The 26,715-nt window shown below is 38.9% G+C and overlaps 1 protein-coding gene across 5 annotated transcripts in view; it reads left to right on the top strand.

The window, feature by feature from the left end:
- Nucleotides 1–26,715, top strand: part of KMT2C (lysine methyltransferase 2C) — a 293,733-nt gene that overhangs the window by 104,854 nt on the left and 162,164 nt on the right. For 2 of the 5 annotated variants that reach the window (XM_079931159.1, XM_079931156.1), the window contains exons 3-6: nt 470–608; nt 8,561–8,761; nt 12,016–12,164; nt 13,131–13,240. In XM_079931159.1, coding sequence (XP_079787285.1) covers nt 470–608; nt 8,561–8,761; nt 12,016–12,164; nt 13,131–13,240 — 599 coding nt within the window. Of the gene's footprint in view, nt 1–466; nt 609–8,560; nt 8,762–10,992; nt 11,077–12,015; nt 12,165–13,130; nt 13,241–26,715 lie in introns of those variants that run through there. The other 3 variants (XM_079931155.1, XM_079931157.1, XM_079931158.1) reach the window with 2 other exon arrangements.

Here is a 26,715-nt window from a genome sequence, read left to right as displayed (position 1 = left end):
TGGAGTCTTGAGGATAACTGAAAAAGGCACTGGAGTCAAAGGCACTGTGTTCTTTTCAGTCATTTAACTTTTAGAATGGCTGATAGAGGCCGTAATGCTTGTTTTAAATGAATGATAATTTCAATTTATAACTTACCGAGAAACTTTTTTATGAGTCACATTTGTTGTGTAGAGGAACTGCTATAATCCTGAAAATAAGGTTCTTAACAGTTATTATTAAGATTTGCGTCAATTGTAATTTGGAAAAGTATGCCCTGTTTTACATTATTTTGATTATCATTTTATAATATAGAATAAATATAAACAGTACCATTAATTATATATATATAAGCTTTTCCTACGTTAGTTAAGTATTGTCATTTGTTGCTTCATTATTTTTCCTTTACGATGTATGCTTTATAGATAAATTCACTAAAGATTGGTATAATGCAGAATGACTTTTTGTATTCTCTTGTTTACTGTTAAGCAGAAATCAAAGAACAATCAGCAGAAGAAGATGCTGAAGCAGAAGTGGACAGCAGCAAGCAGCCAGGCCCAGCCTTTCAGCGTTCTGTGTCTGAGGAATCTGCAGCCTCCCTGGTCTCTGTTGGTATAGAAGCCAAAATCAGGTTAGAGAATGAATGCAATTGGATTGGAGATTAGTGACGGGCAAAAGAGCAGCGAGTTGACTGTAGAGGGAGTTCAGAGAGTGCAGGCTTAGGACAGAAAGCTGGGTGGACTTTTAGAGCTGATAGCTCTGTGCGTGGCTGGAGTGAAGCACGTCCGTGGGCTTAGGTGGCTGTAGAACTGTGTTACTCTGCTCTCCTCAGACCAGGACAGAATATTTCCAGGATGCGATCGATCCCTAGAAGAAGAAAAAAGTCTAAACTTTTAGCATAAGAACTGATTTTTTATTTACTTGTAAACTTAAGTTTATACTCTTGTTCTTTACCCTCTCTTCATTCTTTAAAAAAAGAAATACAGGATGTGGTAACTTCTCTGTGTATCATTCAGCTTAAGTCTTGTAATTTTTTAGATCTTAACTTGGAAGCCATGAATAAAACTGGAACCATCCATCAGCTGAATATTCCCATCTTCTTGAAGTGTTTCCTTTCTTTTGCTTTTGTCACATCTGCCTCCTCATTTTGTCTTTTGCTGGCTTCTGTGCAGACTCCCCACCTTTATCACGTTGGAGTCCTCAGGTCGAAGTCCTCGGCGTGTTTACTTTTATTATTCAGTCCGATAGTTAGGTACTATCTGTGTGCTAATGAAACCCCACATTTATATTTTGACGGCTGAGCTTTCTCTGAACTCTAGACTTTGCTCTCCATCTGTCTGCTTGATATCTCCATTTGTCTAGTACACTAGACACTGCACCCATAACATGTCCACAACCACTGTTGATTCTGACCCCAGGCCTGTCCTAAATCTTCTCCCCAGGATTTCTTCATTTCAATAAATAATACCAATATTCACCCAGTTGCTTAGGCCAAAACCTTTTGAGTTAGTCCGTGATTTCTCTCTTTTCTCGTACCTCACATTCTAAATTTTGTAGCCCACGTTTAGAAGATATCCCAAACCAGTGCTCACTCTCTTAACTTGCCTACCATCTTACTCCAAGGCCTCTTATCCTTAGGGGGCTGTCGTTGCCTTTTAAGGGGTCTCTCCACTTCTTCTCTGCTTTCCCCAGTCCACATTGTTCTTAGCACAGTTGCAGAAATGATCATTCTAAAATGTAAATCAAGTTTCTCCCAAACTCTCTTTTGGCTGTCTCTTATATTTAAATTAAATATATAAATTATATTAAAAATTTCAGGGACTTCCCTGGTGGTACAGTGGTTAAGACTCTGCGCTCCCAGTGCAGGGGGCCTGGGTTTGATCCCTGGTCCTGGAACTAGATCCCACATGCATGCTGCAACTAAGAGTTCACATGCCACAACTAAGGAGCTGGTGAGCTGCAACTAAGGAGTCTGCCTGCCACAACTAAGAAGCATACATTCTTCAATTATGGAGCCCGCCTGCCGCAACTAAGACTGGATGCAACCAAGAAAAAAACAACAAAAAAAATTCAAATTCCCACTATGTTCTACATCTTCGGGAAGGTTTTCAAAATAAAAGAGTAGGATGAAAAATAAATAAAACGTAGCCCCCACCACGTTTACCCTCTATTTCTGCTTTATTTTCCTTTGTTGCACTTTTTATTTCTCCACAGTTCGTTTATCTCCCTTACTGTCATGTGAGCCCTGTGAAGGCAATACTTTTTCCCTTTTTTCCTGCTTTTTATTGCATTCATAATTTTTTCCTATTGATTATACATTATATTTTGTTTTGTTTTTGAGATGGTTTTCCTTAAGGCTCATGTTTCTGTACCCTGTTGAATTTAATTTTGAAAGAATTTCAAACTTAGAGTTCGGATTGATTTCTCAGTCTTAGCAATATGAATAACGATTTATCATATTTTCATATCTCTTTGTATCTATCATCTATCATTTCATTTTCTAGTTATTTAAATATATACTTCCTATTTTGTCTTGGCCCCCTAACATTTTTCATATTTTGAAAAATTCAGGTTTTTATATATATATATATATAGTAAAATTACTGTAAAATTCACCCGTGTAGTGAGTTTTGACAGTTGTATACTGTCATATAACCACTACAACAACAAGATAAAGAACAGTTCCATCATACTAAAAAAATTACTTGATGCCCTTTTGCTGTCATTCCTGATCCCATCTTCTGCCCTAGGCAGTCACTTACCTGTTTTCTGATTCTGGCCTTTTTAACTTAGCATATTTAATGCATTTGACACTCATTTATGTCATCGCATATATCAGTAGCTGTTTCCTTTTTATTGCTGAGTAGGATTCTCTTTTATGGAAGTGCCTATCACATTTTTTTTTTTTTTTTTTGCGGTGTGTGGGCCTCTCACTGTTGTGGCCTCTCCCGTTGGGGAGCACAGGCTCCCAACGTGCAGACTCAGCGGCCATGGCTCACGGGCCCAGCCGCTCTGCGGCATGTGGGATCTTCCTGGACCGGGGCATGAACCCGTGTCCCTGGCAGCGGCAGGCGGACTCTCAACCACTGCGCCACCAGGGAAGCCCCATTTTTTTTAAAAAAATAAATAAATTTATTTATTTATTTATGGCTGCATTGGGTCTTCATTGCTGCGCGCGGGCTTTCTCTGGTTGTGGAGAGTGGGGGCTTCTCTTCGTTGCGGTGCATGGACTTCTCATTGTGGTGGCTTCTCTTGTTGTGGAGCAGGGGCTCTAGGCACGCAGGCTTCAGTAGTTGTGTCACATGGGCTCCGTAGTTGTGGCTCGCGGGCTCTAGAGCGCAAGCTCAGTAGTTGTGGTGCACGGGCTTAGTTGCTCCACAACATGTGGATCTTCCTGGACCAGGGCTCGAACCCATGTTCCCTACATTGGCAGGGGGATTCTTAACCACTGCACCACCAGAGAAGCCCTCTACCACATTTAATTTATCATTTTCCAATTAAGGGATATTTGGATAGTTTCCAGTTTGGGGCAGTTATGAATAAAATTGGTATAAATATTCACTTGCAGATTGTGGTGTGAATGTAGGGTTTTTATTTCACTTAGGTAAAAATATCTAAGAGAAAGGTAATTTTTCAAGGAAAATGCCAAAGTATTTTCCAGTGTGACTGTACTATTTTGCATTGCCACTAATGATATAGAGTGGCTTGGCAGGATGTTTCTTATTGTTCTGATTCAACTTTATTCTTAGGTGAGCGCTGTGTCCCTAGGTCTCGGGGGTCCCGTCATTGTCTCAGCTAGTGGAGACCCGTCATGGTCTGGGTCTACGCAGTCTTGCTCCTCCTCCAGGGGGGAGGTTCATCCCATCCCCCATTCATTCCTCCATCTGCGGCTGGTCTTGACCATTGCAGGGCAGAGACTTTTGCTCTCCTTTTACCAGTCTGAGGCTTTTCTTTCTCAGGGAAGATGAAGAAGAAAGATCTTTGTGTCTTTCCCATGTCTCTGCTGTTGTCCTGCCCAGGCTTTTACCATGACTGGTACATTCTCAGGACTCCTCTCCATGCCCGAGTGGTGGGCACGAGCACCGGGGGAGGTGCATGGAGAGAAGCTCGTGAGTGGGTTAGAATTCCCCTGTGTTTGCGGGTCCTGGGTGTTCTGTACTCTCCTACCGCCACAAACTTGGCTTTTAGCAGTTTATAAAATTTTCACTGAACTGTTTAGCCTGTTTGGATGACATCCAGTGAGTGGCCTCGTCCTCAGATTAAGCAAGGGCTTGTGTCTCTTCTCTTCTTGGAAGTGCCTTTCATTCAACTGCAGGTGAATCGTTTCCTCTGCAACTTTTGTAATCTGATGTGTTCAAGAAAAGTGAATTTGTGGATTGTCTGCTGAGTTTTTGCTGTGACAGTGGGAGCAAAGTTCTTTGCAGCTTTCTACTACATCCAAAGCGGAAGCCAGGGATTTCCTTTGTGCCACCCTTTAAAGTTAACAATAAATTACTCTGAGATATTTGACAGTCTTTATTTCCTACATCCCTTGTAACATTTCCTAATTCTTTAATAATTTGAATATTTCTCTAAAAATATTTACATTGTGGGTCTGTTGTGTGGTAAAATTTCTCAGGTCTTATAGAAACCTGGGAATAATTTTATTATACCTTTACATTTGAGTTATGGTTTTGGATATAAAATTGAAGGTTAAGATATTTTTTGTCAATACTTTAAAAGTATTTCTCCATTTCCTAATCAGTGTTGTTCATAGAGTTGCTGTCCATCTGATTGTTGCTCCTCATAGGTAATGTTTCTAGGGGAAGAAACAAACTAGAAACAGGGTATGCTGAAAGAAACGTAAGTTTAAAGCTTAGAGAAAATTATAAATAAGAAAATTTAAAAAATTAATAAGATACTGGCAAAGGAATTTGGTGGATAGTATCCTTTAGGCAAGAAGAAAAACATTTTTTCCCCTATTTGACTTTATTTTTCTGAAAGTAGACCACGTTTAATCATGCGCACGTGTGTGTGTGTATGTGTCAGTATCAATGGACAGCACAGTTTATCATGAAGTTGAAATACGTAATATTGGAAAAACTTAAATAGGTGACTTTTATAAACAAAAGGTAATTAGTTGAGAGAGGTCCAATATGAATTTAACTTGCGTTAAACATTACCTGAAAAGATTATTTCCATCACCTGTTAATGTAAGACATTATGAAAGTTCCTGAGGTAGATACTACAGAGGTGATGGTGGGAACTTTAATGCTTGAGAAGAAAGATTTGAGTACAGCAGCCATAAATGTGTTGTGAAGAGAAGATATATCCAAGAGGAGCAGTTCTTTTAATTCTGTTTTTTTTCTAAGATCCCTTACCAAGCATATATTCCATAAGTATATATTGGTTTTTGTCCTTTAACTTTTTAAATGGTTTCTTTTTAAAAAAAATTATAGATTTTATTGTTTAGAATAACTTCAGGTTTACAGAAAAATTAAGCAGATAGTACACAGAGTTCCCCCTCCCCAACCTTTCCCTGCCTCAGTTTCCCCTAATATTAGTATCTTTCATTAGTGTGATACATTTGTTACAACTGATAAACCAGTATTGATACATTATTATTATTATTATTTAAATTTATTTTATTTTTGTGTTTTCGTTACTGCGCGTGGGCTTTCCTTAGTTGTGGCGAAGGACTACTCGGGGCTACTCTTCGCTGCTGTGGATACATTATTATTAATTAAAGTTCATAGTTTACATTCATTCTTTGTGTTACATATAGTTCTGTGAGTTTTGATAAATGTGCAGTGTCATGTATCCGCCATTAACTACAGTGTAGCATATGAAGTAGTTTCACTGCTCTAAAAATCCAGTTTTGCCTATTCATCCCTTTCCCTCTCCTCTTAAACCCTTTCTGTCTGTTCCCCTGTCCCTCATCACTAACTGCTTAACCCACTTAAATTTATTTTTTTATATCTCTCTGTGTGTATGGTATATATATTATGCATAAAGAATGTTCCATCAAGTAGTTAAGTAAAACTTGGTCATCACTTGTTTTACATAGCTGGGATATAATTGAGTGGCCATTAAACTGTACCTTCTTCCCCAACCTTAATTTTTTACTTTCTTTATTCCTTTTTAATACTTCGAGATTTTTTTTTTTTTTTTAAAGAGAATTGATGGTAATTTATTTTCACTGGGCAAATCATAGAATGGTGATGGGGAGTTAAATTTAACTTATTCAGAATACCCCCAAGGAGCAAGAAAAAGTATATTTCAGTCTCTGTGGAGAAAAGGAAGGTAAAAAGTAGGATAAGAAATTAAAACACTTGGATGGCAAAAGTAATCTGATGAAAAATAAGGAACTGGGTTAACACAAAATATCACCAACTAAATTCAAGGATTAAAGGGAGTTTTTTTTTTTTTTTTTTTTTTTGCGGTACACAGCCCTCTCACTGTTGTGGCCTCTCCCGTTGCGGAGCACAGGCTCCGGATGCGCAGGCTCAGCGGCCATGGCTCACGGGCGCAGCTGCTCCGCGGCATGTGGGATCCTCCCAGACCGGGGCACGAACCCGTGTCCCCTGCATCGACAGGCGGACTCTCAACCACTGCGCCACCAGGGAAGCCCTTATAGGGAGCTTTAAAAAGTTAGACATCTCTGTTATGTTTGTGTAGATTAAGGGGAAATTTTAAAATTCCATTCAGGTTCAACTATTTTTATTTCATGCTCACATAAAAGAGTCTCTTATTTCTTAGACCAAAAACAGATAGATCGTCTCCAATTTATGATGGTTCAACTTAAGATTTTTCTGCTTTCTTTCTTTCTTTTTTTCTTTCTTTCTTTCTTTCTTTCTTTCTTTCTATTATTTTTTACATCTTTATTGGAGTAGAATTGCTTTACAGTGGTGTGTTAGTTTCTGCTTTATAACAAAGGGAATCAGTTATACATATACATATGTTCCCATATCTCTTCCCTCTTGCGTCTCCCTCCCTCCCACCCTCCCTATCCCACCCCTCCAGGCGGTCACAAAGCACCGAGCTGATCTTCTCCCCGTGCTATGCGGCTGCTTCCCACTATCTACCTTACGTTTGGTAGTGTATATATGTCCATGCCTCTCTCTTGCTTTGTCACAGCTTACCCTCCCCCCTCCCCATATCCTCAAGTCCATTCTCTAGTAGGTCTGTGTCTTTATTCCTGTCTTACCCCTAGGTTCTTCATGACATTTCTTTTTTCTTAGATTCCATATATGTGTTAGCATATGGTATTTGTCTTTCTCTTTCTGACTTACTTCACTCTGTATGACAGACTCTAGGTCCATCCACCTCACTACAAATAACTCAAATTCGTTTCTTTTTATGTCTGAGTAATATTCCATCGTATATATGTGCCACATCTTTATCCATTCATCTGATGATGGACACTTAGGTTGTTTCCATCTTGTGGCTATTGTAAACAGAGCTGCAGTGAACATTTTGGTACATGACTCTTTTTGAATTATGGTTTTCTCAGGGTATATGCCCAGTAGTGGGATTGCTGGGTCATATGGTAGTTTTATTTCTAGTTTTTTAAGGAGCCTCCATACTGTTCTCCCTAGTGGCTGAACCAATTCACATTCCCACCAGCAGTGCAAGAGTGTTCCGTTTTCTCCACACCCTCTCCAGCATTTATTGTTTCTAGATTTTTTGATGATGGCCATTCTGACTGGTGTGAGATGATATCTCATTGTAGTTTTGATTTGCATTTCTCTAATGATTAAGGATGTTGAGCATTCTTTCATGTGTTTGTTGGCACTCTGTATATCTTCTTTGGAGAAATGTCTATTTAGGTGTTCTGCCCATTTTTGGATTGGGTTATTTGTTTTTTTGTTATTGAGCTGCATGAGCTGCTTGTAAATTTTGGAGATTAATCCTTTGTCCGTTGCTTCATTTGCAAATATTTTCTCCCATTCTGAGGGTTGTCTTTTGGTCTTGTTTATGGTTTCCTTTGCTCTGCAAAAGCTTTGAAGTTTCATTAGGTCCCATTTGTTTATTTTTGTTTTTATTTCCATTTCTCTAGAAGGAGGGTCAAAAAGGATCTTGCTGTGATTTATGTCATAGAGTGTTCTGCCTATGTTTTCCTCTAAGAGTTTGATAGTTTCTGTCCTTACATTTAGATCTTTAATCCGTTTTGAGCTTATTTTTGTGTATGGTGTTAGGGAGTGTTCTAATCTCATACTTTTACGTGTACCTGTCCAGTTTTCCCAGCACCACTTATTGAAGAGGCTGTCCTTTCTCCACTGTACATTCCTGCCTCCTTTATCAACTTCGAGATTTTTAAATCAGGTTTAAAAGAAAATTGTTTTTCTAAGCACAAACTATAATTTTTTGATTTGGTATATTTACTACTTTAAAAAAATCATGCTATAGAAAAGTAGAATTGCAAATGTATAATTTTTATTGAACTTAATTGTTCTTACGGTATAGATATTTTTAAATGCTTTGCTTGCACTAAAGACATAATATTTAATTTTAAAGCACAAGTATCTGCAATAGTCTGGAACTTGAAATAGTTAAATAAAACTACTTCTCCTCTCTGTCTTCCGTACTTTTCATTTCTACCAGTGAACAGCTCTGCGCTTTTTGTTACTGTGGTGAAAAAAGCTCCTTAGGACAAGGAGACTTAAAACAATTTAGAGTAACGCCTGGATTTATTTTGCCATGGAAAAACCAGCCTTCTAACAAGAAGGACGTTGATGACAACAGCAGTGGAACTTGTGAGAAAATACAAAACTCAACACCACGAAAACCAAGAGGACAGAGAAAGTAAGCAATTTTGAATTTAAGTGGTTTGTAACGCAGTTTTTTATTGCGATGTTTATGAATATACAAATGGGATTGTTACTGAACAATTTTTTATGTTTCCAACATTCATACGATGCTTTATGACTCACCATTAACCCAGCAGACACTCATTTTCTCAAAATTTCTTTCTTATTTAGAAAAAAGTTTAAGCTAGTTGTGTATTAACAAAAAAGAAGAAAACTTTAAAGAACATAATATAAGGAAGGCTAGAGGGGATTCATGGAATTTATCTATATATGGAATGAAAATTTTAGAAAATCAATGAGATCTTTCTTTCCTTTTTCTAGATAAGTTTTAAGTAGTTTGTAAGAGTATAACATAAAAGAATAGCAAAACCAAAGTGGTTTTACCTATGTGTGTCATTTATTTATTTGTTTCTGTGGTTCAGAGAATGTTGAACTGTCCTGTAAACTCTTACAGTACAGTGTTAACTTTCTTTCCTTCTAAATAATCATGTGCTGAGAATTCCCTTTCTAAAGTCAAAGAATATGCTCTTTTTTTAATATGAAACTATTTACATATGTTGTACACCTGAAACTAATATAATATTGTAAATCAACTATAATTTTAAAAAAAGAATTTACTATTTGTATAACTATATATGTGTGTCTATATTCATGGACCTTATAGTTGCCCCAAACTCTTGTCTAATATGTTTGCTTTTGGAGTTAATATTTTTTTTATATGTTGTAGGTTCGTTTGAAGGCCATCTTATTATGTGGACTTGGCTCTGGTAGTTGAGGGAATAGAAGTTTCTGTGGTTGATGAGAAAGTGTAAAAATTAATTTAACTTGTAAGGCTAACCAGCTCTGCCCCTTGAGGGTGATGATGTAATCATCCAAGTGCTTCTCTGGCTTTTATCCAAAGTTAAGTACTAAGGCATTGTGTTGTACTTATTTGATTGGCTTCTTCTTTTGGACTGCTGCCAATGCCTTGAAGACCTAAAGTAGGAAATGAAACAATAACAAGAAAAACCCTTTTAAAAGAATTTAAAGTGGAACAGCTTAAGGAAATTTAGAAGTATTGTATTTATAGTTTTGGTGTTTTTAAAGGCCATAGCTAGCTTTACCTTTCGTGATCAATTGGGAGCTCACTTTCTAATAAAATATATCAAAAGTCCAGAAAACTTATGTCCATCGGTCATTAGTAAATTTACTGGACTGGACCAGGTTATATCGTATATCCTCATGTTCTGCCTTGAATAATGGCAATTAATAAACAACTGTTCTGGGAAATACAGTTAGGCTTCATTTATTTATTTATTTTATAAGCTAAGTTAATTTTTACTGAAAACTTCATGAGCTAAAATAATTATGTAAAAATAGCCTTGGTTTAATGAAAGTCTTTGTATACACTTAAGAGTTTAACAAGTTATTAAGTGATGATAACAAGCCAGTTAATGGACCTTAGGGATAAAGCATGTTCATGAAATTTGGAAATCATTTAGGGATAAACAGTTACTTTAGCTTGATCATTTTAAATATTGACAAAATATGTTGCTAATGAGTTATAAACCAGATAAACAGCCAGTTAATTTTTTATTTTGAAAAGGAGTATTTTAAAATAGTTTTTCCCTCATGGTGCAGTAAATATAAGAATATATAATCAAGGATTCATTTCCTCTTTTTTTTTAGACTTAAAATGGGAGGGTATGTAAATATTTCAGCTGACTTCTCTCGATGTTCTCTCCGAAGCTGGGTTCCTCATCCGTAGGGTTGGTGTCAGCATCTTACTGATATGTTATGTACACACAGACTGGTTGTAAAACCTGAAGGTGAAATTTGACTAACCTGCTGCTTGGGAACTGGTTAGTAATAGACTGGTTAGTCATTCCATGGGTTTTTATACCTGTCCCCCCATCAAATTACGGGTGTAAAAAAAATATGTTAAAACAATGAATTCGTCTTCATAGATGAACTGTTAGTCTTTCTTCCCTCCTAATTAGCAAGTTAGTAGTGAAGATGTATTTGTAGGAATGGAGATTATATTTACTGGAAGGTTTGTTCTCATTTCACTGCGGGCAAATTTTATAAAAACAAGAATTTGAAGTTAGCATAGCATGGTAAACTTAAAAAAAAGTCTATGCATTTCTACTGCTGAACATAAAAAATACTGGTTATTTTTTCTATGGTTTGATATTTAAATGTACTTATTGAAATATGTTAATACTTTTTTTCTTTCAATGATTCCAGGTATAAAAAAGTTTAGTACCCTGGTCATTGTGCTGATTTTCTCTTAATAGGAATCATGATATATATCCAGCATACATCAGTGCAGTGAGTTATGATCTATATTCAATAGTGATTTAATCCAGAATTATGATCAGGTTAAATACTGTGATATCAGGAGAAGATTAAAGTCTTAGCGCCAGCCATCTGATTTCCCATGTTTAATGTTAATCACAATAGTAGTCATTGTTTACTTCTTGATCTCAATTCATATATGAAGTTTTAGGGCTTTCAGAGTTTGAAATCTCCCATATGTTATTCAGTGAACACTTACTCAGTGTTCATTTTTATACTGTACTTTTTGCTGTTACACTTTTTCCCTTATTCCCAGGTCACTAGTAGCTATTTTGTTTTTGCTTTTTACTTCTGGTTTGTGAGGTAAAGTCTTAGCAGAGGATACTTGCAGCATCATGCCACAGTCCAGCTGTCGAGATTGCTGAGGGGACCGCAAGGAGGCTCCAGGGCTCACATTTCACTCCCACTGCCTCCCTCTTCACACTTGTAGTGGGTCTTCATTTCCCCTGGGAAGTAACCTAACTGCCAGCTCTGTGGCGGCGGAGTCCTCACTGGTCATAAAGCAACTTAGAGATGTCTGATTTGATCAAGTTGCTTTCTAAGCCTTTAAGGAAGGCCAAAGGGAATATTCATTTTATGTGATAAAATATGGTTCCTGACTAGACTATTAGAGTGTCACGTAAAAATATATATATATAAAATGGCAAAATAAGTCTGCAACTGTAATTTGTAACACTTCCTTATGGATTTGGAGACCTTTTTTTTTGTTTTTAGTTGCTTACATTATATAATATAGCTATCCAGTTTTATATCTATACTATGAATAATAACATATTCTAAAAGTTGTTTTATGATAGTTTATGCCTAAGTAAAATTGATTAGGCAATACATTATATTTAAGTCGTTATAAAAGGAAACAATTTTCTACTTGTTATCACTTTCACATCCATTTTGTTTTATCTTATTTTCCAGGGAACGGTCTCCTCAGCAGAATATAGTACCTTGTGTAAGTGTAAGCACGCAGACTGCTTCAGATGATCAGGCTGGTAAATTATGGGATGAACTCAGTCTGGTTGGCCTTCCGGATGCCATTGATGTCCAAGCCTTATTTGACCCTACAGGTATGAGCCAGTCTTCATTAATAACTACCTTTTGATTCTGTAAGCATTTTCACTTTAGCAAATTATTCACTTAATAGTACATACCGTTCATCTAGAAATAATTATCACATTGGAAAAACGTCATTGTTAAGTATACCTGCTTAGGTAAAATAAATTGTCTAATTATGTTTACCTAACTTATTTAACATCTGCACAGGGCCATCACTGGGCTGGATACTTTTATAAATGTTTGCATTTACACTTGTGTAGGCAGCAGTGCCGTGGAGATCTGACAGTTTCGGAGAGAGAAATTTTAAAGGGATCTATGAAAACCTGGGGAACATGGCAGTCTGGGTCTACTTGAAGTAGGGGTGAAGGGTAAAGATCTAAGCCCTGTGAATGTCCTGTAACGCAGTATAGTAATCCATACTCATGATTTGGTGCTGTTGGGGTTTTGAGTGAAGAACTGCGTGTAATTGTTCAGGTGCTCTGTGAGAGAGAGTTGAAAGACTGAGCTGTTACTGATGATTGATGTGGGCTCTTGGTGTGGGGTGCAGTGGAATAGAGGTGTATATGTAGCTTATTTGTCAGAAACAAAGTATTAAGTAATTTTCCTTTATGTAAATACACCAAATAAAATATAGTAACGGTTAAATAAAATGACTAGAAATGAATTTCTCTGTTGAAGGAATAATCACTAATTCACTGTGCATCAGAATCACTTGAGGGCTTGTTGACACGTTGATTTCTGGGCACCATGGCAAGAGTTTTTGATTCAGCAGGTCTTGGTTGTGGTCTGATATTTGCATTTATAACAAGTTCCTAGACGATACATTTCGAGGAGGGCTGCTTTAGTGGTATCGCAAATATCAGATGCCATCGTGTATTCACACATTTGAATTGATTTGGGGGATTTTCATCTTTACTTATTAGCGTTAATACGTTTAATGTTTATTCAGTTGCTTCTTTTCACTTTAACCATTTTAGGCACTTGTTGGGCTCATCACCGTTGTGTGGAATGGTCACTGAGGGTGTGCCAGATGGAAGAACCGTTGTTAGTGAACGTGGACAGAGCTGTTGTCTCAGGGAGCACAGAAGTAAGTAGAAGAAACACATATTTAAACAACAGCTTTATAACATTTACTGTGTCAACATAAAAGATTCACTTCCAAGATGTATTAAATGATTACTATCATGTAAACACCCTTAAAATAGGAAACTATTAATTTATATCCAAGAGTAGCTTGTGCAGACCACTAGAATATAGTATGTTAAGTTGTGCAATAAATGCATATCTTTAAAATAAATATTTTACATTTAAATCAGAAATTAAAATTCTTAGAAATGGATATTACTGACTATGATTACATCTTACTCTTTAAGACAAAACTCTTTGACGAAGATTTAAAATAAGAGAGACAGGATTTGACATCTTTAGTCCACAGTGTGAGCTAGCTCTGTTTGCTATTTTAAAAATTGATTAAAATATTTCTTTTCAGTAAAGTTGGCAGTTCGGTTTGTCTTTTTGGCACTATCCCAAAATAATATCATGCACACAGTCTGCCATCTTTCAAAGCTTTCACTGCGATTTTCGTGTGATTTTGAATCGAGAAGTAAATGCTACGTTTACCTTCCATCTATAAAGGCAACAAACCCTATGAAGTGAAATTGCTTTGTTGCCTACAAGTTCCCTTTGGTTTTTGACAGGTATATTTGGGAGAAGTGAAACAGGCCTTCCAAAGGAATATTAGAAGTGGAATTTTTTACTGTAGAAATGATACGGGCTTTAATAGATTTAATATAGGTAAACATTTCAAAAGTATTGTTGAGACAAGGACTTAGATTTAATTATTCAATTATTATACCATTTGCTTTACTCAGATGATCAAAATTACCTACTTTATATGGATGAGTAACCCTCACCTCAGGAGTAGTCAAGTTAAGAGTGTTTGTTTTGGAAATGTGACATTACATTTAAAGGCTTACATTACCAAATTTTGAACAGTATAATGCACGATAAATAATTTCCACAGTCTGAACATACTTAGATGGCCAGATCGTGACTGTGATAGATCAGTGAGAACTGTTTCTTCCATGAACTACTTTAGAAGTAGTTTTGGAATATTTTGTGACAGTGAAAAGCATTATAGGAAAGGCAATGAACAAAGGCTAAAATGAACTGTAACAACTCAGTTTTGATAAGGCTGTGGGGAAATAGGCACTCTTATGCCTCATTGGTGGGAATGCAAATTGGTACATGTCTTCTGGAGAGAAATTTGGCAAAATGCCTAACAGACTATACGTGCACTTATCTTTTGACCTTTCTGAGATTCTATCCTGAAAATATGCCTCCAATAATACAAAAACATTAACAGCATTGTTCAGTTTGCAAAATATTGGAAAGAACCTCTGACCACACATAATAGAATGGTTGACTAGACCGTGGTATGGTTCATACAGTAGAATACTGTGCAACTGTAAAAAATACTATGAGGAATATTTTTATGAACTAATTAATACAAAGTAGTTTCCAATATATACTTTTAAGTGGAATAAAAAAGTGCAAAAGACCACTTATGGTGTGCAACACTTTATGTAGGAAGGAATGAGATGTAAGAAAGTATACATGCATATGCACATTTGTGGAAAAGAAACACAGGAAGAATAAGCCAGGAAGTAGAGAGATTGGTTACCTGTCTCTAAAAGGTGGGTGGAAGACAGGAGTGGGATCCGTGTAGCAGGGATGTGGTGCGACACTTCTCAGATATATCTTTTTGTATAGCTCTGACTCTTAGAACCATTAGAATGTTTCACCTACCCCTGAATAAGCAACTACAGCCATCTGGGCTATGGGGGAACCTAAAACGGGATAGCAGAATTCACAATGACAGGGGTAGGGAAAAAACTAAGCAACTGAAAAGTAGTGTCTTGACTGGATACCCGTAAAGCTAAAGACAAAAAAACCCCTGCATATACATGCACATACCTGCTGTAATCGAGTGAGTAAAATTCTAAAATGATTTTTGTGGTGTTAGAATGGAGATATCAATATAAACTTAAGGTTTTTAATATTTATATGGAAAGATACAGAAATATAGGTATGTGTGTATGCATGTGTTAGTATGCTGCATTTATCTCCTAGCTCTGTCCCCTGTGAAGGCCTAGAAGTAGTGACTTCTGGTAGCAGTGAGCACATCTAGTGCCTAGATCTTGGTTTCTAACCAGTGTTCTCCAATGAAAAGGACCAGAGCTCCTTGAAAAGTGGCTCATGGTGCAGGGAAGATACAAGATGAGGTGCCAGAAAGCAAGGAAATGCTCAGAGAGATGGGGACTCAAGCACAGGAGCCAACCTGAAGGAGCCCCTAAGAGCTGGACCAATTTGAGCAGTAACAGAAAATAATGATAAGTCTTGGGGTTTCATCCATGGAATGAGCCACACTGATAAATAAATTGATAAAATAGATAAGTAGCGTAGGTCAAGTCACATCACTTCTCCGCCTAACACTCTTCAGTGACTTCCCGTTTCACTAAGAGGAAAAAAGCCAGTCCTTCCTGACTGGCAAGGCCTCCACCATCTTCACCACTCCCACAAGTGCCCTTCCCCTCCCTCGCTTCCTTCAGCCTCAGTGATCTCTTTGGTCTTCCTCAAAACTGTCCACCTCTAGGCCTTTGCAGTCCCTGTTCCCTACATGCATGGCTTCCTCCCTCATTTCCTTTAGGTATTTATTGAAGTTACCTAATCTGTGAGGGCTTTGCTGGGCTCCCTATTGAAAATTTCAGGAGTCTCCTCCTCCCATCACACCCCCGCTGGATTGTTCTCTCCTCCGTACTTACCAGCATCTAACACAGTGTATATTTACTTAATAACCTTGTCTGTCTCTCCTCACTAGATAATAGTGCCCTTCTGAAAAGGATCTTTTTCTCTTTTGGTCATTCCTCAATAAATACTTGTAGCCTAAGTGAATAGCCCTAAAGGTCATTCATGGAGTCATTCATAGTTACAAGAAAGAAGTCACAAGTAAGTGCCAAAGTATTAAAGGAGGTCACCAGTGTGGTCAATTTTATATACGCTTATAAATTTATAATTGTCAAAAGAACCCCTCTAAAATAGAGTAAATCTTTACAGTCCTACGTAAGAGCTGGGGTGGGGTGGTGTGAAAATGAAAAATCTTTGATGTCTTAAAAGGTCCCCCAGGGGCAAAGTGTGTAAAAGTGCTGTTGAACTTAGAACAGGCTTTTATTTTACCAAAAAGCAGATGTTAAAAATTTGTCGACCGTTATTAGGATGGCATGGCTGAATGTATTATATCTACCTCTGTTTTCAAAGAAAATAAACACTTCATCTGCCTCTTCAAGGTAAAGGTGGTGTTTCAACAATAAGAATGTAATGACTTTTCACAGAAACATGTGCTGAGGGTTGAGCATTTTGAGAACAGATGTTTGGAACTATTTCTATTGGTAGTTTATTGCCAGAAACAGTGAAAGTTTGTAATCAAACAACAAAAATATTCTCACATTGGTTGCCAAAAAATCCTGGACACAGAATTTCCTGATTAAAATATTCTAAAGAGTTTATGGATGTTTTAAACCCCTTTGTTAAAAATTAATATTTTTTTACTTTGGAAGGTGAAAATCTACTGGCTAATTTTTGATAATTTTGGTTGGGATTGAAAAATGGTTGTAGAAATATGTACTTTTGTTTAGATCTCCCTATTTTTGTGAGAATCATTTTTTTTTTTTTTTTTTTTTTTGTGGTACACGGGCCTCTCACTGTTGTGGCCTCTCCCGTTGCGGAGCACAGGCTCCGGACGCGCAGGCTCAGCGGCCATGACTCACGGGCCCAGCCGCTCCACGGCATGTGGGATCTTCCCGGACCGGGGCACGAACACGCGTCCCCTGCACCGGCAGGCGGACTCTCAACCACTGCGCCACCAGGGAAGCCCGAGAATCATTTTTTTTAAAAGCCTTTGACAGATACTGAAATAAACTGAAGTTAGCATCGGACCTTTCAATCTTTTAATGATGGAAAAGAACAAGATACAAAGCTCAGATGGGGGGTTGCAGTACTCTAAACTTTTGGATTGTCTGCATCTTTAAATAAGAAATATTTGAGCACGTGTCCTTAATATACATCGTCATTGGAATATGTATCTCTCCTTTATGTCACTTAGCAACATTTGTAAATTTATGTTGTTTCTGTGAGTATTTAATTACCTTTGGTCCCCCCACTAGGGCTGTAGGCATCACGAGGGCATGAATACTGTATGTGTTGGTTTGTCATTTTATCTCTAGTGCCTGACAAAGTACCTGGAACACAAGGGAGTCATTTATGGGGTAAATGTATGCATGAGTGGAGTTTGCCAGTGAAGGGCAATACTGAGTGCTGTGCTCCAAGGGAGGGGAGTGTGCTACTGGCACCTAGTGGCGCTGCGAACCACCTGCACTGCACAGGCAGGACCCAGCTCCCCTAGTGCCGAGGCTGGCAAATCCCACCCCCCCCCCCCCCCCGTAATCAGGAAATATTATTTCTATTTTAAAACTAATACATTTAATATATTTCCTCCATTGTTAAATGGCATGCATTATCAAGCAGTTTAGTTTTTCCGGAATGTCCCACAGATTGTTTTTCAGTTTTTCCACAGGGAACTTTATTTATTTTTTGCTAGATGGGAGAATATGCTAAACTACGACCTGTATTTCAGGAAAGGTAATGGCGTTTCTCTTTTAATTTCCTCTTTGGAGCCCTGGGGGTGCTACCAACAACTTGGAAATCTGGATAATTTGAATATTACCAAGGGAATACTTTAATCCTGAATTCTACAGATGTTTGATCATTTATTTACCTAACGCCCCTCTTTCCAGCACTTCGCTCATTGCCCCCCAAAGAAATATCCCATAAACCTCCAACACATATTTCCATTATTTAACTAGTTCTGAATCAAATGTTCAGCCTTACTCTATAAATAAAACATTAAAACATTACTTACAACATCTCTCCACTTAGACTGATAATTTCTCATGCTTTCTTCACCCTCATCATGTGCCACAACCCCATATTTTTTCTTTTTTTAATTTTTTGGCTGCGTTGGGTCTCCGTGCTGTGCACGGGTTTTTCTCTAGTTGTGGCGAGCAGGGGCTACTCTTCATTGCAGTGGCTTGGCTTCTCTTGTTGTGGAGCACGGGCTCTACGCGCATGGGCTCAGTAGCTGTGGCTCGCGGGCTCTAGAGCGCGGGCTCAGTAGCTGTGACGCACGGGCTTAATTGCTCCGTGGCATGTGGGATCTTCCCGGACCAGGGTTCGAACCCGTGTCCCCTGCATTGGCAGGCAGATTCTTAACCACTGCGCCACCAGGGAAGCCCTCACAATCCCATATTGCAATTCCATTGTATTCTACTGATTTTGTGCCAGTTGTCTTTGTGCAAAAACCACCTAAGTTCTGCAAGAAGAGTTGTAAGTTTCTAATATTTTGGGTTCTTGTTGTAGACTGAAAAAGAGGACAAAAATAGCTTTTCTATATAAGGTGGAAGTACACATTAAGAATGTAAACAAGCAGTGTAATGTAATTTTAACAATGTACAGTAAAAGTCTCTGTCCACACCCCTCCCCTGTAAACTGAAAGTAGGTTTATATAAGATCGTTTTAAATATGGTCTGTATCTTTACGTAAGATGATCTCCAAGTACCTACTTTATGAATAATGTTGTCTAATACTGCTATTTTTTATATAATCCTAGTGCTTTGCAATGTAAACTAAAAAATTATCAAAGTTATGTGTTCTTCATTTTGCCCTATAGTTTTTTAAGAGGAAGGAAACGTTCACATATCTGAATTCTCTGTTTGTGCTCAGGGGTCCACAAGATACTTCTACCTTGGAGACTGACTAGGACTCATGGGACTCAGCACAGAGTTCTAATTATGGCTAAGACTTGTTGCCTTTATGTGCTAAAGATGCAAAATGAAAAGATCTTTTTTTTTTGGTGTACGTGGGCCTCTCACTGTTGTGGCCTCTCCTGTTGCGGAGCACAGGCTCCGGATGCGCAGGCTCAGCGGCCACGGCTCACGGGCCCAGCCGCTCCGCGGCATGTGGGATCTTCCCAGACCGGGGCACGAACCTGTGTCCACTGCATCGGCAGGCGGACTCTCAACCACTGTGCCACCAGGGAAGCCCGATGAAAAGATCTGAATGGAGAAAGACCTTGATGAAGTCTGGAAGACCCCCTGTGCAGGCTTCCTTAGGTGCTTCCGCCTGTGAGGGGCATGCAGAGCTCCCTCTTCCTCCAGCAGTACAGATAGGGCAGCATGTGCATGGTGCTTCTGCCCGGAGAGGCTCAAGGTCTTTACTGGGGCTAGTCATGTATGCACCCTCTGCCCAGCACGTACCAGAAGGAAAACCATATTGTTTGCACAGATAATCTAGGCACAGTAAACTGCCCTTATCACATAGGCCACCCTGGGAGCCCTCCAAAAGCCAGCTTCCTAGATGCCACCTATGTAAGCAGGCCTTTCTAAGGATAGTAGTATCAGGAATGCTGTTTTAACCCTTCTTTTGCACGGAAATAAGATTGGATTGTGTCTCAATTTCAACGTATTTCTGTCTGTATAACTATAGTATTTGCTTGTTAGTTTGCAACAATGAATTATTCCACATCATAGGGAGGCTGTGATAGGTGCTCTAGTGGTATATAAAATAACTTTTAACTTTGATCAGAGGAGAGATATTGATAAGGACACTTTTTTTTTTAACATCTTTATTGGAGTATAAATGCTTTACAGTGGTGTGTTAGTTTCTGCTTTATAACAAAGTGAATCAGCTATACGTATACATATATCCCCATATCTCCTCCCTCTTGCGTCTCCCTCCCACCCTCTCTATCCCACCCCTCTAGGTGGTCACAAAGCACCGAACTGATCTCCCTGTGCTGTGCGGCTGCTTCCCACTAGCTATCTGTTTTACGTTTGGTAGTGTATATATGTCCATGCCACTCTCTCACTTTGTCCCAACTTACCCTCCGATAAGGACACTTTTGACTGTAACAGAAAAATCCTGTATTTGACTCTGAAATCTACTTTGATATTAATATATCCATTCTAACTTTCTTTTGATTAGTGTAAATATGGTATATCATTCCATCCTTTTATTTTACCCTATTATATTTTTATACTTAATGTGTGTTTCTTACAGGCAGCAGGTTTTAAAAAAATCTAACCTGGCAGTCTCTGCTTTTTTATTTGTAGTACTTAGGCTACATACACTTAAGCCCCTCCACCCCACTCTGTGTCCATCTGTTCTTTGTTTCCTTTTTCCTGCATTCTTTTGGGTTGAAGTTTTTTGTGATTCCATTTTATCTCCTTTGCTGGATTATTACCTATACAGGCATACCTTATTTTATTGCGCCTTGCTTTATTGCACTTTGCAGGTATTCTGTTTTTTTACAAATTGAAGGTTTGTGGCAACTCTGCATCAAGTAAGTCTATCACTGCCATTTTTTCCCAACAGCATTTGCTCACTTCATGACCCTGTGTCACATTTTGGTAATTCTCACAGTATTTCAGAGTTTTTCAGTATTATTATATGTGTTATGGTGATCTGTGATTGGTAACCTTTGATGATGCTATTGTCATTGTTTTGGGGTGCTACAGACTATACCCACATAAGACAGCGAACTGAATCCATAGATGTTCTGTGTGTTCTGACTGCCCCACCCACTGGCTGTTCCCCTGTCTTTCTTCCTCTCCTCAGGCCTCCCTATTCCCTGAGACACAACAGTATTGAAATTAGTTGTGTTAATAACCCTACAGTGGTCTTTAAGTGTTCAAGTGAAAGGAAGACTCTCAATGTCTCTTACTTTAAATCAATAGCTAGAAATGATGAAGCTGAGTGAGGAAGACGTGTGGAAGGCTGAGATAGGCTGAAAACTAGGCCTCTTGTGTCAAACAGTTTAGCCAGGCTGTGAATGCAAAGGAAAGCTCTTAAAAGAAATTAAAAGTGCTCCTCCAGTGAAGACACGAACGACAAGAAAGCAACACAGCCTTATTGCAGTTATGGAGAAAGTTTTAGTGTTCGGTACAGAAGGTCAGACCAGCCACAACGTTCCCTGAAGCCAAAGCCTAATCCAGAGCAAGGCCCTAATTCTTTTGAAATCTATAAAGGCTGAGAGAGGTGGTAAAGCTGCAGAAAAACACCTTGGAGCTAGCAGAGGTTGGTTCATGAGGTTTGAGGAAAGAAGCCATCTCCGTAACATAAAAGTGCAAGTGCTGATGGAGAAGCTGTAGGTCATCCAGAAGATCTAGGTAAGATAATTATAATGAAGGTGCCTACAGCAAACAGCAGATTTTCAGTGTAGACAAAGCAGCCTTCTATTGGAAGAAGACACCATCAAGGACTTTCATACTAGAGAGGAGAAGTCGGTATCTGACTTCAAATCTTCAAAGGACAGGCTGACTCTCTTGTTAGGGGCTAATGCAACTGGTGACTTTAAGCTGAAGCCAATGCTTATATACCATTCCAAAAAATGCTAGGGCCCTTAAGAATTATGCCAGATCTATTCTGTGTGTGCTCTATAAGTGGGGCAACAAAGCCTGGATGACACCACATCTGTTTGCAACATGGTTTACTGAATATTTTAAGCCCACTCTTGACACCTACTGCTCAGAAAAAAAGATTCCTTTCAAAATACTACTGGTCATTGGCAGTGCACCTTGTCACCCAAGAGCTCTGATGGAGACGTGCAATGAGATTTATGTTGTTTTCATGCCTGTGAACACATCCATTCTGCAGCTTATGGATCAAAGAGTAATTCTGACTTTCAAGTCTTATTATTTAAGAAAATACATTTCGTAAGGCTGTAGCTGCCAGAGATAGTGATTCCTCTGATGGATCTGGGCAAAGTCACTTGAAGACCTTCTGGAAAGAACTCACCATTGTAGATACCATTAAGACTATTCATGATTCGTGGGAAGAGGTCAACATCTCAGCATTAACAGGAGTTTGGAAGAAGTTGATTCCAGCCCTCATAGGTGACTCTGAGGGGTTTAGGACTTCAGTGGGGGAAGTAACTGCAGATGTGGTGGAAACAGCAAGAGAACTAGAATCAGAAGTGGAACCTGAAGGTGTTGACTAAAATGCTGCAATCTCATGATAAAACTTGAGCAGATAAGGAGTTGCTTCTTATTGATGGGCAAAGAAAGTGGTTTCTTGACAGTGAATCTATTCCTGGTGAAGATGCTATAAAGATTATTGAAATGACAGCAAAGGATTTAGAATATTACATGAGTCTTACTTTCGTTGATAAAGCAGCGGCAGGATTTGAGAGGATTGACTCCAATTTGGAAAGAAGTTCTACTGTGGGTAAAATGCTATCAAACGGCGTTGCATGCTTGAGAAATTGTTTGTGGGAGGAAGAGTCAGTTGACTTTCCAGACTTCACTGCCGTCTTATGTTAAAAGCTTGCCACACCACCCCGCCTTTGGCAACCGCCACCCCATCACACAGCAGCCACCAGCAAAAAGATTGTGACTTGCTTTAGGCACAGATGATGGTTAGCAGTTTTTAGCAATAAAGCATTTTAATTTATTTATTAATTTATTAATTTATGTCTGCATTGGGTCTTTTTTGCTGCACGCGGGCTTTCTCCAGTTGTGGTGAGTGGGGCTACTCTTCCTTGCAGTGCGCGGGCTTCTCATTGTGGTGGCTTCTCGTTGCAGAGCACAGGCTCTAGGCGCACGGGCTTCAGTAGTTGTGGCTCGCTTGTGGGCTTCAGTGGTTGTGGCTTGCGGGCTCAGCAGTTGTAGCACGCAGGCTCTAGAGCACAGGCTCAGTAGTTGCGGTGCACGGGCTTAGTTGCTCCATGGCGTGTGGGATCTTCCCAGACCAGGGCTCAAACCCATGTCCCCTGCATTGGCAGGTGGATTCTTAACCACTGCGCCACCAGGGAAGCCCAGTAATAAAGCATTTTAAAATTAAGGTATGTACGTTGTTTTTTAGACAGAATGCTATTGCCCACTTAATAGACTACAGTATTGTGTAAACATAACTTTTATATGCTCTGGGAAAGAAAAAAAAATTGTGTAACTTGCTTTATTTTGGTTGTCTGGAATTGAACATGTGGTATCTACAAGGTATTCCTGTAACCCTTGTTTTGTTATTTTATTGGTTGCTTTAGGGTTTATAGTGTGCATCTTTCACTTACCACAGTCTACCCTGAAGTGATATTATGTAGTTGTCTGTATAATAAAAGTGTACTTCCATTTCCTTCCATTTCCCCCTCCTGGACTTTGTGCTATTGCTGTCATGTGTATTTGACTTCCACATGTTATAAACTCCATAGGGTATTGTTATTTTTGAGTAAACAGATACCTTTTTTAAAAAAATTATTTATTTATTTATTTATTTTGGGCTGCGTTGGGTCTTCGTTGCTGCACGCGGGCTTCCTCTAGTTGCGGCGAGCGGGGGCTACTCTTTGTTGCGGTGTGCAGGCTTCTCACTGCAGTGGCTTTTCTTGTTGCAGAGCATGGGCTCTAGGTGCGTGGGATTCAGTAGTTGTGGCTCACGGGCTCTAGAGCGCAGGCTCAGTAGTTGTGGTGCATGGGCTTAGTTGCTCCGCAGCATGTGGGATCTTCCCAGACCAGGGCTCGAACTTGTGTCCCCTGCATTGGTAGGTGGATTCTTAACCACTGCGCCACCAGGAAAGTCCCTACAACATTATATTTTGACTTCTGTATACACTACAGTGTGCCCACCTCCAAAAGTTTAGTTTCCATTTGTCACCGTACAGCTGACCCCCTTTACCCATTTTGCTCTCCACAAACTCCCTTCCACTATAGTAACCATTACTCTGTTCTCTGTATCTTTGTGCTTTGATTTGGTTTGATTTGTTCATTTATTTTATTTTTGTTTATTTATTTTTAGATTCCACACGTAAGTGATATCATACTGTATTTGTCTTTCTCTGTTCGACTTACTTAACTTAGCATAATACCTGCAAGGTCCATCCACATCACAAACTACAAGATTTCATCTTTTTTTTTTTTGTTTTTTAAATAAATGGCCGTGTAGTATTCTATTGTAGATATATACCATATCTTCTTTAGCCACTCATCCACCTATGAGCACTTATTAGGTTGTTTCCTTATCTTTCTGTTGTAAATAATGCTGCGATAAACATATGGATGCATATATATTTTTGAATTTGTGTTTTTGTATTGGTAAGTAGAATAGCTGGATCATACGTTAGGTCTATTATTTATTTATTTATTTTTTGTGGTCCGCGGGCCTCTCACTGCTGCGGCCTCTCCCGCTGTGGAGCACAGGCTCCGGACGCGCAGGCCCAGCGGCCATGGCTCACGGGCCCAGCCGCTCCGCGGCACGCGGGACCCTCCCGGACTGGGGCACGAACCCGCGTTCCCTGCATCGGCAGGCGGACTCCCAACCACTGCACCACCAGGGAAGCCCCGTTAGGTCTATTTTTAATTTTCTGCGGAATGTCCATACTGTTTTCCATAGTGACCACACCAGCTTACATTACTGCCAAAAGTGTATGAGGGTCCCCTTTTTGCCACATCCTTGCCACCACTTGTTATTATCTTTCTGATAATAGCCATTTTAACAGACGTGAGGTGATAGATATCTCATTGTCGTTTTGATTTGGATTTGCGTAATACTTAGTGATGTCGAACATCTTTTCATGTGCCTATTGGCCATCTGTATGTATTCTCTGGAAAAGTGTTTATTTAGCTCCGCTGCCCATTCTTAAATTGAATTGTTTGTTTTTCTAAATCGTTGTTGAGTTGTTCACTAATCTTTTCTTCTGCAATTTCCAATCTGCTGTTAGTCATATCCAAGATAATTTCATCTTAGGTGGTTTTATTTTATGAAGTTTGATTTGGGCCTTTTTATATCTTCCATGTCTCTATTTAGCCTTTTGAACATATTCAATACACTTATAAGAGCTGTTTTAATGTCCTTATCTGGTAATTTTTTCGTGTGTGTGTGCGGTACGCGGGCCTCTCACTGTTGTGGCCTCTTCCGTTGCGGAGCACAGGCTCCGGATGCGCAGGCTCAGCGGCCATGGCTCACGGGCCCAGCCGTTCCGCGGCATGTGGGATCTTCCTGGACTGGGGCACGAACCCGTGTCCCCTGCATCGGCAGGCAGACTCTCAACCACTGCGCCACCAGGGAAGCCCCTTATCTGGTAATTTTAACATCTCTGTTCATTTGGGGTCAGTTTTGAAGATTGTTCTCCATTTGGATTGTGTTTTCCTACTTCTTTGTGTGCCTAGTAATATTTACTTGGATGTCAGGCACTGTGAATTTTACCTTGTTGGGTGATGGATTTTTCACAGTAGGAAATGAGAAGTTAGGGTGATGAGTAGTTCAGTGGCTTCATGATGCCAAGTTGCCAGGTTCTTATACTGTCCTTACATTGTGCATCCACAGCATCTTGGTCCAGTTTCTCTCATAATCAAGATGGTGGGCAGGAGCTCCAGGGGTCATACCCTCATTGTATAACATTCAGAGACAGAAAAAAATAGAACCTTTTCTATATTATTTTAATTAAGGAAAATCCTCTACATATGCTTTCCTCTTACCCTAGCAGATTTCTTCTAACATCTCATTAGCTAGAATTACCTCCCATGATATGCTTTAAACCAATGAACAGTACAAGTGTTGGGACAACCACCCTTTGGTAAGACTCTGTGATTCTTCTCTGGGGCTAGGGATGGTACCTACCCCTCTAAAGCTCATTGCTGCTTAGAGGAGTGTGGCTATCTGAACAAAATTGAGAACCTTAGGAAGGAAGAAGGCAGAATGGATGTTTTGTAAGTTAATTAACAGTGTCTGTTATTGAAACATATTTTGACTGAGGGAAACTGAAAATGTTTTAAAAGTAGGAAATATTTAAGACGGTGTTTAGAGGATGGGCTAAGTTTCAATAGGTTAACATAGGATATCTAGACAAAGGGTCTTCTATTTGTTATTTGTAGTCTTTTTGATGATAGCCATTTTTACAAGTGTGAAGTGATTGATGTCTCATTGTGGTTTTGATGTGCATTTCTCTGATGATTAAAGACATTGAGCCTTTTATGTGCCTGTTGGCCATCTGTATGTCTTTGGAAAAATATTTATTCCAGTCTTCTGTCCATTTTTTAAATTGGGGTCCTTGTTTTTGATATTTTTTATGAGCTGTTTATAAATTTTGGATTTTAACTCTTTATCTGTTATACTATTTGCAAATATTTTCTCCTGTTCAGTAGGTTGTGTTTTCGTTTTGTTGATGGTTTTCTTTGCTGTGCAAAAGTTATAATTAGGTCCCATTTGTTTATTTTTGCCTTTATTACTTTTGTCTTTGGAGACAGATCTAAAAAAATTGCTGTGATTTATGTCAAAGAGTGTGCTACCTATTTTCTATTCTAGAAGTTTTATTGTTTCAGGTCTTACATTTACTTCTGTAATCCATTTTGAGTTTACTTTTGTATATGGTGTGAGGAAATTGTTCTAATATCATTCTTTTCAAAAAATATTAATTTATTTTATTTATTTATTTTTGGCCGCATTGGGTCTTTGTTGCTGCGC

The sequence above is a fragment of the Stenella coeruleoalba genome, assembly GCF_951394435.1.
Source record: "Stenella coeruleoalba genome assembly, chromosome: 9".
Lineage (NCBI taxonomy): Eukaryota > Metazoa > Chordata > Mammalia > Artiodactyla > Delphinidae > Stenella > Stenella coeruleoalba.
This window is presented reverse-complemented; position numbering and strand designations above follow the sequence as displayed.